At 36.2% G+C, this 12,988-nt stretch overlaps 1 protein-coding gene across 3 annotated transcripts; it reads left to right on the top strand.

Moving 5' to 3' along the window:
- Positions 1-4,188: 4,188 nt before the first annotated feature.
- LOC149495672 (uncharacterized) lies at positions 4,189-9,541 on the top strand. 3 transcript variants are annotated; one of them, XM_089723555.1, is made up of 6 exons: positions 4,189-4,452; positions 7,164-7,331; positions 7,472-8,167; positions 8,284-8,457; positions 8,527-9,189; positions 9,271-9,541. In XM_089723555.1, the coding sequence occupies exons 2-6, from the start codon at positions 7,212-7,214 to the stop codon at positions 9,388-9,390; spliced, it is 1,773 nt and encodes a 590-aa protein (XP_089579681.1). In that variant the 5' UTR covers positions 4,189-4,452; positions 7,164-7,211; the 3' UTR covers positions 9,391-9,541. The 3 variants fall into 3 exon arrangements, with proteins under 3 accessions (XP_089579681.1, XP_089579680.1, XP_089579682.1); XM_089723554.1 differs by having other exon boundaries at positions 7,158-7,331; XM_089723556.1 differs by lacking the exon at positions 4,189-4,452 and having other exon boundaries at positions 7,192-7,331; positions 7,605-8,167.
- The last annotated feature ends 3,447 nt before the right edge of the window (positions 9,542-12,988 follow it).

Below are 12,988 nucleotides of genomic sequence, written 5' to 3'. Positions count from 1 at the left end.
TCAAACGGAAGTACGTAGGCACGTTCAGGATTTAACCCCGAGCGGCAAGTCGAAATCACATAAACATTTTCATTGGTCCAATTACATCTTCCTTGCAAAACATTCATTCTTTTGGTTAGTTCATCAGCATGACATGGTCTCGGGATCCACCTCGGGTTCGTAGACTATGCCTTAGACATTGGGTTAATTAATCTAATAATTAGGTTAATTAAATTTGGAGTTACTTAGGCTTTTTTCCTAGTTTACCCTAAAATAATTGAACAAGGTGGCGACTTACACACTTCACGTGCATTTCTACCCTTAGTCACATGCATTCGCATGCCTATGTTTTCAGGGTAGGGGTTCACACTGCTATGTCTTATCTATACTGTGGCATGGACATGTGTGTCAAGGAGCCCATTTAAAAGTCGACTATAAGCGAGTTATTGAGGTACAACATTCTAGCTTCTGATTATTGTCTGTTTTTCGCTTTTATTCTTGCCTTTCCTCTTTTATATTAGTTTCTGCTTTATTCTTTGATGTAGATTTGGGCTTGTGAGCATAAAGTCCTCCCCATGCCTGGCTTGGTCGGCTTTGAGGGGGATGTGAATCCAAGAACTCTACCTCGTGGCCGAGCATGGCGGTACAACATGAGGTATTCTTATACTACCTCAGCCGTTTCGATGTTCTGGCAGTAGCTGAATGGCTTGAGCTAGGATCGAGTAAGTAGCTACCTCCCTTTGTTTAGTACGCCTTTTTTCTTTTTCTTGTTTTTTTTTTCGTTTTCCTTTTTTTCTTTTCTTTTCCTTGTTTTTTTACTTCTTTTTTTTCTTTTTGTTTTGTTTTGTTTGTTTTTATCACAGATAGAGAGATATCCATGAGGAGATGTAGTTGACTTTCCCGATTTCATCCAGGCAGCTGTTGTCCATCAGCATAGACATTTCCTCCTCCCGGGTCTATTTTACGATATGTATTACCTCGGAGAGAGGGTATATGAGTGGGAGCTTGGCCCGGATAGGAGGAGGGTCCCAAACGATGTCTCATATTACATGTTGTCTACTAGATTGATACGGTTAAAGCAGGATATCGCAGCTGCTCGGAGAGGGTTGGCTGCGATTGATCACCTTGCAGCTTTTGTGCCAGCGCTTATGTCGTATTTGTGCGGACCCAACTTTTGGTCCTCATCCCTCCTTCTACTATGTTTGATCCTTTCGCTGAGGCGGAGGAGTTGGACAGAGGCCATGGCGGTGCCCCTGTTCAGGTGGATTTCATCTCTTTTATTCTGTTCTCAGCTTTTACCCTTGTGTGCTTTATTCACAGATGTGTCTTATTCTTACAGTAGTAGCAGCAACACGGTAAGCACGTGAGGAGAGGCTTTGAGCCTAGAGCTCCGGATACGGTTGTTGTTGTCAGCACACTGGAGCACGGGACACGTGCGTCATTCTCCTTCATTCTGGACTACACGGGTCAGCCTGCCTAGGGCATGCTGGAAACGCATTTGGTGAGTCCGTACCAGATGTCACCGCCCAGCTGCGCTCATGTGAGTAATTACTACTCTTTATTCTAATAGCTGCCTTTTATTACTTTGCTTGCTTATTGTCTGCTCCTACCCCTGTCTTATTCTGTAGGTGTCCATTGATGATTACAATGAGGTGTGTCAGCTGTACGAAGCAGCGTACTTGAAGTTGGCAGTTGCGAGACTCTTAGATGAGCATGTATCTGTAAGTACAAAATAATCACAAGAAAAATATGCGATGCATATGCCATGTATGCATGAAGTGCATTTACTAATACTTATGAGTGTATGCAAAGAGCTGACATGGTGCCTCTTACTGGTTGAGGCTGAGGGACGCAGCGTGGCGGGCATGCTGGTTGTGGAGCTAGACGCAGGCAGGTGGTCATTGAAGAGGTCGAGGAGACCAGCATTGACGATTCAAAGGAGACAACTTCCAATATGTCTTGAGTTGGTTGCCCCAGTCTTCTTTTTGTTCTTTATCTGTTCTTTTAGACTGTACCCAGTTTGGGGAATTTCTTTGTAAAGAATTATTATTCTCTCCCTTTTTTATATATGAAGGCCCCAAAAGCCAATTTCTTTACATGTTCTTGAGAGATATTGGTATGTTCAGGCTTTATAGCTGTTATTTACATTGCTCATTGAATCTGAGAACTGAAAAGTGACAGAACAAAATCTAGTCCAACTATCTACTTGCTAGTGGCGTGCGCTATTAGTGCTTCAGTGGCAGCCAGCTGTCAACTCGTCCTTTTGTTTTCTTGCTATAAAAGCCCATAAAATGTTTATACATTACAAAAGTTCTTTCTTTTCATTCCAGACGAACTCTTCACTCAAAAACTTCCTTAAACTCTTTATTTCTTCTTCATTTTCCATAGATCGATCTTTGGCACCTGATTTCGAAGCATTGTTCTTTAGTTTTAGCCGTGAGGATTGGGATTCGCTAACACCATGTGAACTCAACGGGCTAAGCTAGTACCAGAACATTTGGGTTCAACTCGGATTGCTGCAATGGTTGATAAACCACTTTGTTCCTTCGGACAATTTATTTTGCCACAACGATTTCGAGATTTGTCCACTGTTTGAAGAATTCAACATTATTTCTGGGAGAATACCTGTGGTGGAAGAAGTTCCTGCGGTGCCCTGGTTGGATATAGACTCTGCTTCACTGATAATGCTTGTTTTCGATTTATCGTCTTACGAGATTCCGTCATATGACTTCGGAGCTGATGTCATGCCCCTGCGTGTGCTTGTAGATCGTGTAATGAATATGGACCGCACTAGCCCGTACTGGCCTTCACTCGTCTCCTTCTGTATTCTTAGTCAGTACTTGCTACTCAGTGGCATCAATGGCCATGCAGCCTCAGGCTGGTGCCCATATTCGAGCAAATGGTTAGGCGTCGTATGCCGTTTCCACTTATTTTGGCTAAAACATTTATTTTGCTGAGAGAGCATGCTCGGGACTCTAGCTCGGTACTTTGTCCAATGGGGAGTCCGCTCCTACTGCAGGTGAATGCATTTTTCTTTCATTCACTCCTAGAGAAGTGCTAATTTAGAATTGGATTGTTGAAACAGATAAAAGTTCTGTCTCTAAAATAAAAATTTAGAGATGACCTAGAGACAGACAAAGCGAGTGGCTTCCTTTGAGTTAAATTTTCAATCATTGGAGATGAAATTAGAGATGAATTTATTTGACTCTAAATTAGAGACAGAATAGTGACAAATTTACCATAACTAATTTTAGATACAGATAATATATAACTAATCTGTCACTAATTAAAGTTTTTGTAAACGGATTTTGGTGACAATTAGATTTATGTCTCTAACTAGTCATGTACCCGCGCTTTGCGTAAATATTCGATTTTTATTATTTAAATATTAATGGTATTATTAATTTAATAAATTATTATAAAAAAAGAGAATTTGAACATTTTTCTATTTTAAATGATCATATTAATTTTTATAATAATTTCAAATTAAAATATCATTAATATCTGCACCATTAATATCTAAATTAAAAATTAAATTATAAAAATAATAAATAAATAAAATAAAAGGCAAAATAGATATTGATAAAAAAGTAATTGCTTTGAAAATAGAAAAGTAAAAAATATATATTTAATATTTTTTATTTTCATTATAATTCTACAGATATTTAGAATAACATTAAAGATATTTATTGATTTCTTTAATTATTAAAAATTAAAATGTTTATTACTTATTAAAAAAAGAAGTTGAAAAAAATTATAAAATAGTAATGACATTGTTATTTTTATTAATTATTTAAAATATAAAATATTATTAATATTATCAATGATATTAGCTTCACTTATATTAATCAATGATATTAAAAATAATTTTTTTATTAAAAAATCATTCCTATCAAGCAAACTAAAGTTTTAAAATTGTGCTTCGTCATTCAATATATTTCAAATTTTATATATTAAAATAGATATGATGAATATGAAAAGACTGAAAATAAAAATCGAGATTAGATACAAAATTTTAATCTTTTTTATATTTAGAGACAGGCATCCCTCTCTAATTTATTTCTGGAAATTGGTGGGTAAAAGAATTTACATCTGAAAATTTTGCGCCAAAATAATTCATTAGTGGGCACGAAATATGGGTATTTTCGATTCTAAGGTGTAACTAATGCCCTAAATTATAAACCCTACTCCCTCGCACTTAAAAAATTTTAACGTGATATAAAACCCTCTCACAATTTTTGCGCGCTCTCTTTAAAAAAAAAAAGAAAACCCCATCTCACTGCTTCCTTCAATCCAAACCCGCTCATTGCAATCTATCAACTTCGTTGCTCTCTCTATCAGTCCAAATTTTCAATCAAACCCTCTCACACCTCCCTTCAATCCAAACCCACTCATTGCAATCTATTAACTTCGTTGCTCTCTCTATGAATCCAAATCAGTGTTCGCGACGAGCAATTGACTGATTTCGTTGTCGTAAGTTTCTCTCTCCTCCCTCCCTCTTCGATTTTTTTCTTTGATTACTGTCTTAAAAATTGTTCTTTGTTGAAATTCAGCAGTAAAGATTACCTATTTTAGTTTTTACTGAAATATTCATTTTCGTTGGGCTTTTTGGTAGTGCTTGTTACCAATAGCTATCAGTTGTCGGCTCGTTGGTATAGCGAGAACTTCAAAACCGATTTGTGGTTGCACACCCCACACACAATCACCGCCATCGATTTCTGTGTTTTAGATTTTATTGAAATTATTTTTTGTTGAAATTAATTTCTGTGATTGCTAAGAACTTGGATTTTGATGGGAAATTTTTCAGTGTTAGGTTGGATATTGTACTAGCAACATTAGGTCAACTAGATGTTTGATATGAACAAACCAAAAGCAACTTGCTCAAATTCATATAATCTGAGATTGAGAAAAAAAAGTATATTTTTAATTTTTTGGGAACTTCATTATCCTTGCTAAGACTAATTTGGGATTCTAATGATGAGGTGTTGCATGAACAAGAAAGTGAAATACTTTTGTCTCCTGCAATTGTTATTAGGCGTGTTTAGCTGAGAATCAAATTAGATATATTTAAATGCTAATATAATTGTTGGAGGAGATGGTACGATAGTCTTCTTTGGGCTGAAGTTATTTGAAATTGTTAAATTTGGAGTTATATTTAAAATGTTTTTCCTTTTGGGGGCTGCTATAGGGTGATTCTTTGACAAGATTCCTTGTTTGCCAATTATATGCTTTGTTTTAAATGATTTGATTCTATAATTCCTGCCTACTGTTATTTGTTGAATGGGAGTATCTATTTCTATATTTTTATACATTAGTTCTTTTGGATTTGCTTAAATGTCTTCTTGTATTTTTACCATTTATGTTTTACTAATGTAGTAATCCAAGCGTAAGATTTGTTTTGATGCCCTTATGATAGTGTTTTTGTAAGTTTCAAATTATAATTACCAATCTTGATTTAGGATTTGAGATTTATAAATAACTTAATTTAAGTTTGCTGTGATATAAATTATCAGATGGTTTGATTACTTGGTCTAAGATAATTAGCATTGATTTCTGATTATACCTGGAAACCATAAGCTTACTGGGATCATGTTCCTTACCCCTTTTGTTCTTTATGAACTTGCAAGTTAGCTTGGGATTAGAGATAAGTACTTGTTCTAGCCTACAAAACTAAGTTAGCTGTAACTTTTATACTTTTTATGAAGATTTAATTAATATCGTTTAAATAATAAATTTTATTTATGCTTTTCCTAATATAGTTTTATTAGTATTTTATACAATATTATTTTGTTGTCACAAGTAACAGAGAAATCAGTGGGAAAATTTGTTGAAAATAAAGCATCTTATTTAAACAAGTAAAAATCAATTGTACCTTTTGTTATTAAACAAAGAAAGAATAAGGAATTAAAAAATCAATTGTAGTTCAAAAAGAAAGCGGTTTTAGAAAAGATAAAATGAGAAAATAAACTTATTTTTGTAGAATTTATAAGTCAGGTTATATTTTCATTATTTATTTATTAATGGAATGATAAGTGGCTATTAAAAAGTTTAAGTCTAAGAGGCAATTCTAGAATTTCATGTTTTTTGAAAATTTTCCTAACTTATTAAGGAACATTTATATTTAATTTTGTCATTTTAGAGTTTTTGTTGATTTAAGATAGCAGCATACTTTTTTCAGTTTATTTTTGGGAGTTCAAATCTTTCAAGGCTGAGTTTATTTAATATATTTACTGGGTTTTAGTTTTGACTGTTACAGCACTTGATTATCTTTTTCAATGTTTGTATATGAACTCATATTCTCTCTGTGTATTTGGACAAGTGTGTTGTGTAGGACTTCAACAAATCAATTAAAATACGACAAAATCAAAATTGAAATGATACCTTTCATGATTCTTAGAGGAAAAATAGCATTTATTCAATTTTGTATATATTCCATAATTTGATGACTTCATCATGGGTTTGATATATGTTAGTGGTTGTCAAAATGAATGTTTCAGTTAGAGAGGCAGAGGCAGGGTACTAAAGGTGATAGGATTGGCTCATTTGATGTCTTTCTAGTGTGCAGCAATCATGATTTACTGGAGTTTAGCAGTTGCAGTATTATTAGAAATTTAACCATTATTGAAGCTTCTCATTACACCTGTCAAAGTCCCTTTGATTTTATTTTAACTAGCGCATTTTAAATGCTATAGCTTTAGAAAAGGGGAAAATAAAAAAGGATATTGCTTTGCTTTTCTTTGCTTTTTTTTTTTTTTTAATAAAAATTTATTTTCTATGTTTAATCCATGATGATGATGTGTGTGCAAAGTTTTGCAAGTGCAAATATATGTAAATATAGCCTTTTAATTATTATTATTTTCTATACTTGTCTTTTAATTTTTTAGAGCCCACCTTGCATTATATAAGCTTCTCATGAAATAGACTTGTTAAATGAATTGTTTGTTTAATTGATAGTCCATCAGATGAACAGATGTCATTCCAACTCCAATAGACTCTTAATTTTAATAAAGTTTAATTTCATTCAACCACAACTGAATTTTATATACTATTGAATAAACGCATCTCAAATATAAAATGATACAACAATATTGATAAACCACAAAACTACCAGATTATAGGATTTCACCTGTAAAATTATTTATTTGGACCTTAAATTTGAATTTGTTTAATGTTCCAAGATCCAGTCTTCTCCAAATCAAAGAGCTCTCTCAAATTCTCTCAACTTCCTCATCATGACTTCTCCGGGTCACAGCAGCGATGAGGATTTTCTGGAGTCTTTGGGAATTGCCCTAGACACCGACCTTACAGCGGACGCAGACACTCACGCTTCCGTGACCGGTATCTACGCCCAGGTAAGTTTATTTATTTTTATTATTATTTTTTTTATTTTTCTGCATTTTACTGTTTTAATATTATGCGTGTTAGGGTAGAACTAAGATATTATCCTTAGTAAAGAACCGAGGAATAACTCTTAGATTGCTTTACCTTTTAGGACCCCCATATTAGATTGGATGTGGGTGAGACCTCCCTGGTCGAAATTCCCGTCGAGATATTTGACCACAACAACCCAGTTGGAGCGATTATCAGCCCGTCCCATCTGAACTACCTGAGACATTTTGATATAGGTCGGAGCAGTCACAAAGAATTACTGGGCGCTTTGGCCGAGAGATGGTGGGACACCACCAATACCTTCCACTTTTCTTGGGGCGAGTTGACAATGACCCCCACAGACTTTTCTGTGATCTCTGGGATCCCCTTTGGGACTCGGGCGATCGAGTTATATGATGACTGGAGGACAGAGATCTCCCCAGACCGGATGGTGGAACTGATCGGGATAGATCTGCCTCGGATTGTCGGGTCAAGTTCTTCTACACCCGTCTTGAACGTTTCCAGACGCTGGCTGTCCCTCCAAGCCCCTGATATATATGCTAGATACAGGCAGGGAGAGTTGACGGCTACTCAAGTGGCCAGATTCACTTTATTGCTGCTGTTCGCTTCGACCTTCTGGTCCAACAAGAAATCCAACAGGAAAGAGAAGTTTAATCCTTCCATCTTGAAGAGTTTGGAAGATCTGGCCCATCTTGAGGAGTACGACTGGGCCGGCGCTATTCTGAGCCGCATGTACGATGACATGTGTGATCTGAGTCGGGGCCACTGTAAACTCAGCGGGACCTATTACTTTTGGGAGGTAATGTAAAGAATATTCTCCTTTCTGTTTTTTTTTTCTGTTTATTATACTTGATTTTTTTTCATTGATTCTTGTTTCTTCTCCTTTTTTTTTTTTTTTTTTTTTTTTTTTTGCAGACTTGGGCATTTGAGTATTTCCCGTATACTCGCCCAGAGCTGATTCGTGCTGATCTTGGATTAGGGCTGGTACCTTCGGCTTGGAGATGGTACCGATCAAACCTTCATACCATTCGGCCCAAAAAATCGCTGAAGGATTTGAGAGCCTTTTTTGACACTTGCACTCTGGAGCAGGTATGTGTTTAGTAATTCTTGCATATGTTAAATAAAAAGGATTTATTAACACATCTGCATCTTCCATAGGTTGAGGTGGGAGCGATGACCGCCCGTCTACAGAGTTGGATTCAGGCCGACCCCCACTTCCAGCGGTCGGATGCCTTGTCCCGGCGGAGGGTTGTCCTGTCGCACGCCGTCCTGAGACGATATTACTTGGGCGAGAGAGTAGACCATCAGATAAGAGGCTGCCGTTGTGTCCCTTATTCCCCTCCCGAGGACATGCGAGCGGGCAGGCAGATGACGCTTACTGCTGCTCATACTGAGGGTGTTCCACATATGGAGTTCATCCTGGGGGGAGATTATGATGAGTTCTGCAGAATCGCTTTGATGCAGCCCATTGGATCTCGACTTGATAGTTTTCAGAGACCGGTGCCTTCTCAGCTGCTTGGCACCCATTCTTCTCAGGCTTCGGGTCCCTCGACTAGGACTCCAAGGAGGAGGCCTATGACCGATCCCACTTCTACCACTCCGGTTGAGGGTCCGTCTAGGGCCGGACTTAGCCGCTCGGTAGGTCCGTCCAGGGCTCCTCGGGCTATTTCGGAGGCTACCGGGCCGCTTCACCCAGGTCTAGCCAATCTACGTCTTCCATACAGCATTCTCTACTATCTTCCTGACGGCCCTTCAGCTTTTCGGGAGGTCTCCCTGGAGAGTGTGGATCGTCTGAATCTTCCTTCCGAGGACATTACTGAGGTAAAGACTAGTAAATCTTTCATAAAAAGGATTCATAAGAGATGCGATTTTGACTTGTATTTTTCTTTGTATGATTTCCAGGTTCCTGTCGGATTAGTCAGTCAGATGATGGAGCTGATTCTCGGGATGCAGCAAGAACTAACTTCGGCCTGGACTCATAGGGCCTTTGATGATCAGAGGAGGAGGAGGCCCCGTCGCTGATAGTTGCTAGATTTTTCCTGTTTTTCTTTCTTTACTGTATTTTTATACTGAACTTTGACTGTACTTGCACTTGGTTAGTACTGAAAATTTTACATGTATGCATGATTATCAAATTTGAAAGAAAATAAGATTTCTTTTCGGCCCGTGACAACTTGCGGTACCACTTAATTCTGTTTTACGGGCTGAATCGATTTGTGCCTCACGACACGCCCAACCTACCCCATTTAAGGGCTGATGCGCAATGCTAAGTGACGTCCCCACCCAAACGAGGGTCCTTGGCCACAGAGCCGCATACGTCGAATAGGGTAACCTGGGGGTAAGAGCCTCTGCTTCGTCACAAGGTCACAAAGTGAGAGCCCCCCATGGAACGGACCCGATATTTGTCCTCAGAATTAAGTCAGAGTGTGGAGGGAGAAGAGAAAGGTGCCGTAAACACGGACTTATATTCGTAGCAGTTTAAAATAAAATACAAACTTTATTTACTTACAAAATATAGATACAAGATTTAAAACTTACAATAGTTTTAGATATAGACTTTCTCCACTGGAACTCTTACAACTCGAACTGGGAGCACTTAAGGAGAGAGGGATTATAGGTAATAACTAAAGACTAAAACTTATGCCTTCACAAGGGGAGAGGCTCCCTTTTAATAGGAAAATTGGCGAATCTTTACTATTAATGAATAGTTCCTTGTCTGCCACGGGCTGAGGAAGATGCCTTGGCCTTTACTGTTGGAGATGCCTTGGCCTTTACTGTTGGAGATGCCTTGGCTTTTACTATTTGAAAATGACTTGGTGACTTAACTTTTACTGTTGCAAATGCTTCTTTTACAATGTGTCGGAACATGATGAGGAGGAAGAAGTTAACGTGTCCTTTTTCTTTGCTTTTCTTTTTATTTTTTCTTTTCTTTTTTCTTTAGCTTTGCCTTTCTTGACTTTATCTTTTTGCTTTTGACTTGCTTTGCTTCGGATTTTTATGATATCGCTATCATCACTTTCATCACTAGATGAACTAGATGATGAGGATGATGGTAAAACGATTTTACCCTTGCTTTTATGGTGTGTAGTGTTTGAAGATTTACTGGAGGATGCACTGTGGGCTTTACTGGTGGATGGTTTTATGGGCTGATTTGAACTGGTTGAGAGTTGTTCAGACATCTCTTGACAGATCAATCTATATTCTTCTGCTGTTTTAGCTGCAGCTAACCGAGCCTGACATTGGGCTTTTTGGATACCAAACTGGGGGTTATCCTGAATAGCTAATGTATGGGCATAGGTTAAAGCTGGTTTAGATGGGCTGGATAATTTATTGCGGATCCATTGACTAATTTTATGTTCAGTGGTGGAATTCTTGAATGATCCCCACCATTTTATTTTATGTCTTTTTACTATCATGGGAATTTGACTTCCTGGAACATACTGATAATCAAAATACCATTGATATACCCATGGAGTGAAGAAGGTCATACAATAATACATCAAGGAAGGAATATGGACTTCTTCGGGTTTGGGTTTATAATGGGTTTTAAAGAACTGATACAAATAAAGGATATCATGAGGAATGATTTCCTCTGAAATTCCCTTAAATTGCCACCATCGTTTAAACCAATTTGGGATTTTTAAATCAGTGCGTATATTTTGATCAAAATATATTAACCATGAATGAGTAGTGGTGGGATTTTGAAGACAAAATATCGTATCCCATGCTTTTTTATAATCAAAATAATTATAACTCATATTATATTTATGTAATCCTTTAAATTTTACTGGTGTTACTAAAGAAGGTACGGGCCAATCCTTAGGATGGATGACGCGTTTTATTTTGATAGAAGAATAAGAAATTATTCCATTTTTATCAAAAGTATGTTTGATGTTTACTGAATCAGTATCTAATAATATATTATTATAATAAGCCTGAGGTTTTGATAAGTCTGTAGGCATAAAAAACCAATTCTCAGGATAATAGTTTTTTATAATTTGCCAAGGATTGGTATGATTATATCCATCCTCAACTTCGATTTCAAAATCAAATAAATTTTTATCAAACCATTTATGTATACTACCAGTAGATTTATATTGGATTTTTGGCAAATCCACAGCCATCAACGGATTTGATAACTCTTTACTGTCTACCGTTTGAGACAGAGTAGCCGTATCATGAGCGGATACGATCGCTTTAGATTTAGAAGACATACCTGGGTCCTCTGTGGAAGAGGATGCCATACTCTGCAGGGCTTTAATGACTTCGGGAGATTGAGAAAGTTCCTCAATCCATTTTTTAAGATCTTTAGGAGGAGTGGTTTTAGTGTTTAAGGTTTTAAGGTCTTCAGAGTGCTCAGAAAGAGCTTTAGTTGGGGAGCCGGAATCTTGTTTAATTTCTTTCCCTTTATCCTTCTTTCTTCCAATGGTTCTGTAAGAATTCTCTAGTTAGAAAGTCTGGAATATTATTATCGTTGCCTTTAATATATTCTATGTCAAATTCAAAAATACTTAAAAGTGCTTGCCATCTAGCAAAAATTTGTTTAGAGGCAAGGTTTTGGACATCTTTCTGTAGAACATTTTTTGCAGATTTACAATCAATACGAAGTAAAAATTTTTGATTTAAAAGATCAGATTGAAATTTATTTATACAAATAACAATACTTAAAATTTCTTTTTTAATAGTAGAATAATTTAATTGAGTTGGAGTCCAATGACCTGAAGTATATTGGATTATCCTTTCTTTACCATTCACTTTTTGTTTTAAAATGCCTCCATAACCAATATTAGAAGCATCTGTTTCAACAATTTTAAAAGCATTAGGATCAGGAATATATAAGTAAGGAATTTCTTTTACCAAGGATTTGATCTTTTTTATTAATTGAGTATGCTGAGTTGTCCAAGGACCAGCATTTTTACAAAGTCTATTATGTAATGGTTTTATCATGCAATTTAAATTTGGATAAAAATCAATTACATAATTTAAACAACCAAGAAAACGTTGTAATTGGGGTTTATTAGTAATTTCATCAGGAAATTTTTCACCAAAAACAAGTGCTCTTTCTATAGGTTGAATCTTACCTTGTTCAATATAATGGCCTAAAAATCTAATTTTAGTTTTGAATAGATCCATCTTTGTTTTACTAAGTGCTAAACCATTTTGCCTAATTACCATACAAAAAGTTTTTAAGTGTTTAAAATGATCATCAATAGTTTGACTAAATATTAACACATCATCAATGTATACTATACAAAATTTACTATAGGGATTAAATATGTCATTCATGATCCTCTGAAATTCGGAAGGAGCATTTTTTAATCCAAAAGGCATTACATTCCATTCATATTGACCAAATGGGACTGTGAATGCTGTTTTATATCTGTCTTTAGGATCGATTTGAATCTGCCAATAACCAGATTTCATATCAAATTTACTAAAAATATTTGCATTGTATAATTTCTTTAATAGGTCTTTTTTATTAGGAATTGGATATCTGATCCATTTTAAAGCTGTATTTAATGGTTTATAATTTATTACTAGTCTTGGAACACCTCGTTCAATTTCAGCATTTTTATTGACATAAAAAGCTGCACATGACTAAGGACTTCTAGATTTACAA

Source organism: Jatropha curcas, chromosome 6, assembly GCF_041381405.1.
Source record: "Jatropha curcas cultivar XTBG-Jc1 chromosome 6, XTBG_Jcur_1.0, whole genome shotgun sequence".
NCBI lineage: Eukaryota > Viridiplantae > Streptophyta > Magnoliopsida > Malpighiales > Euphorbiaceae > Jatropha > Jatropha curcas.
This window is presented reverse-complemented; position numbering and strand designations above follow the sequence as displayed.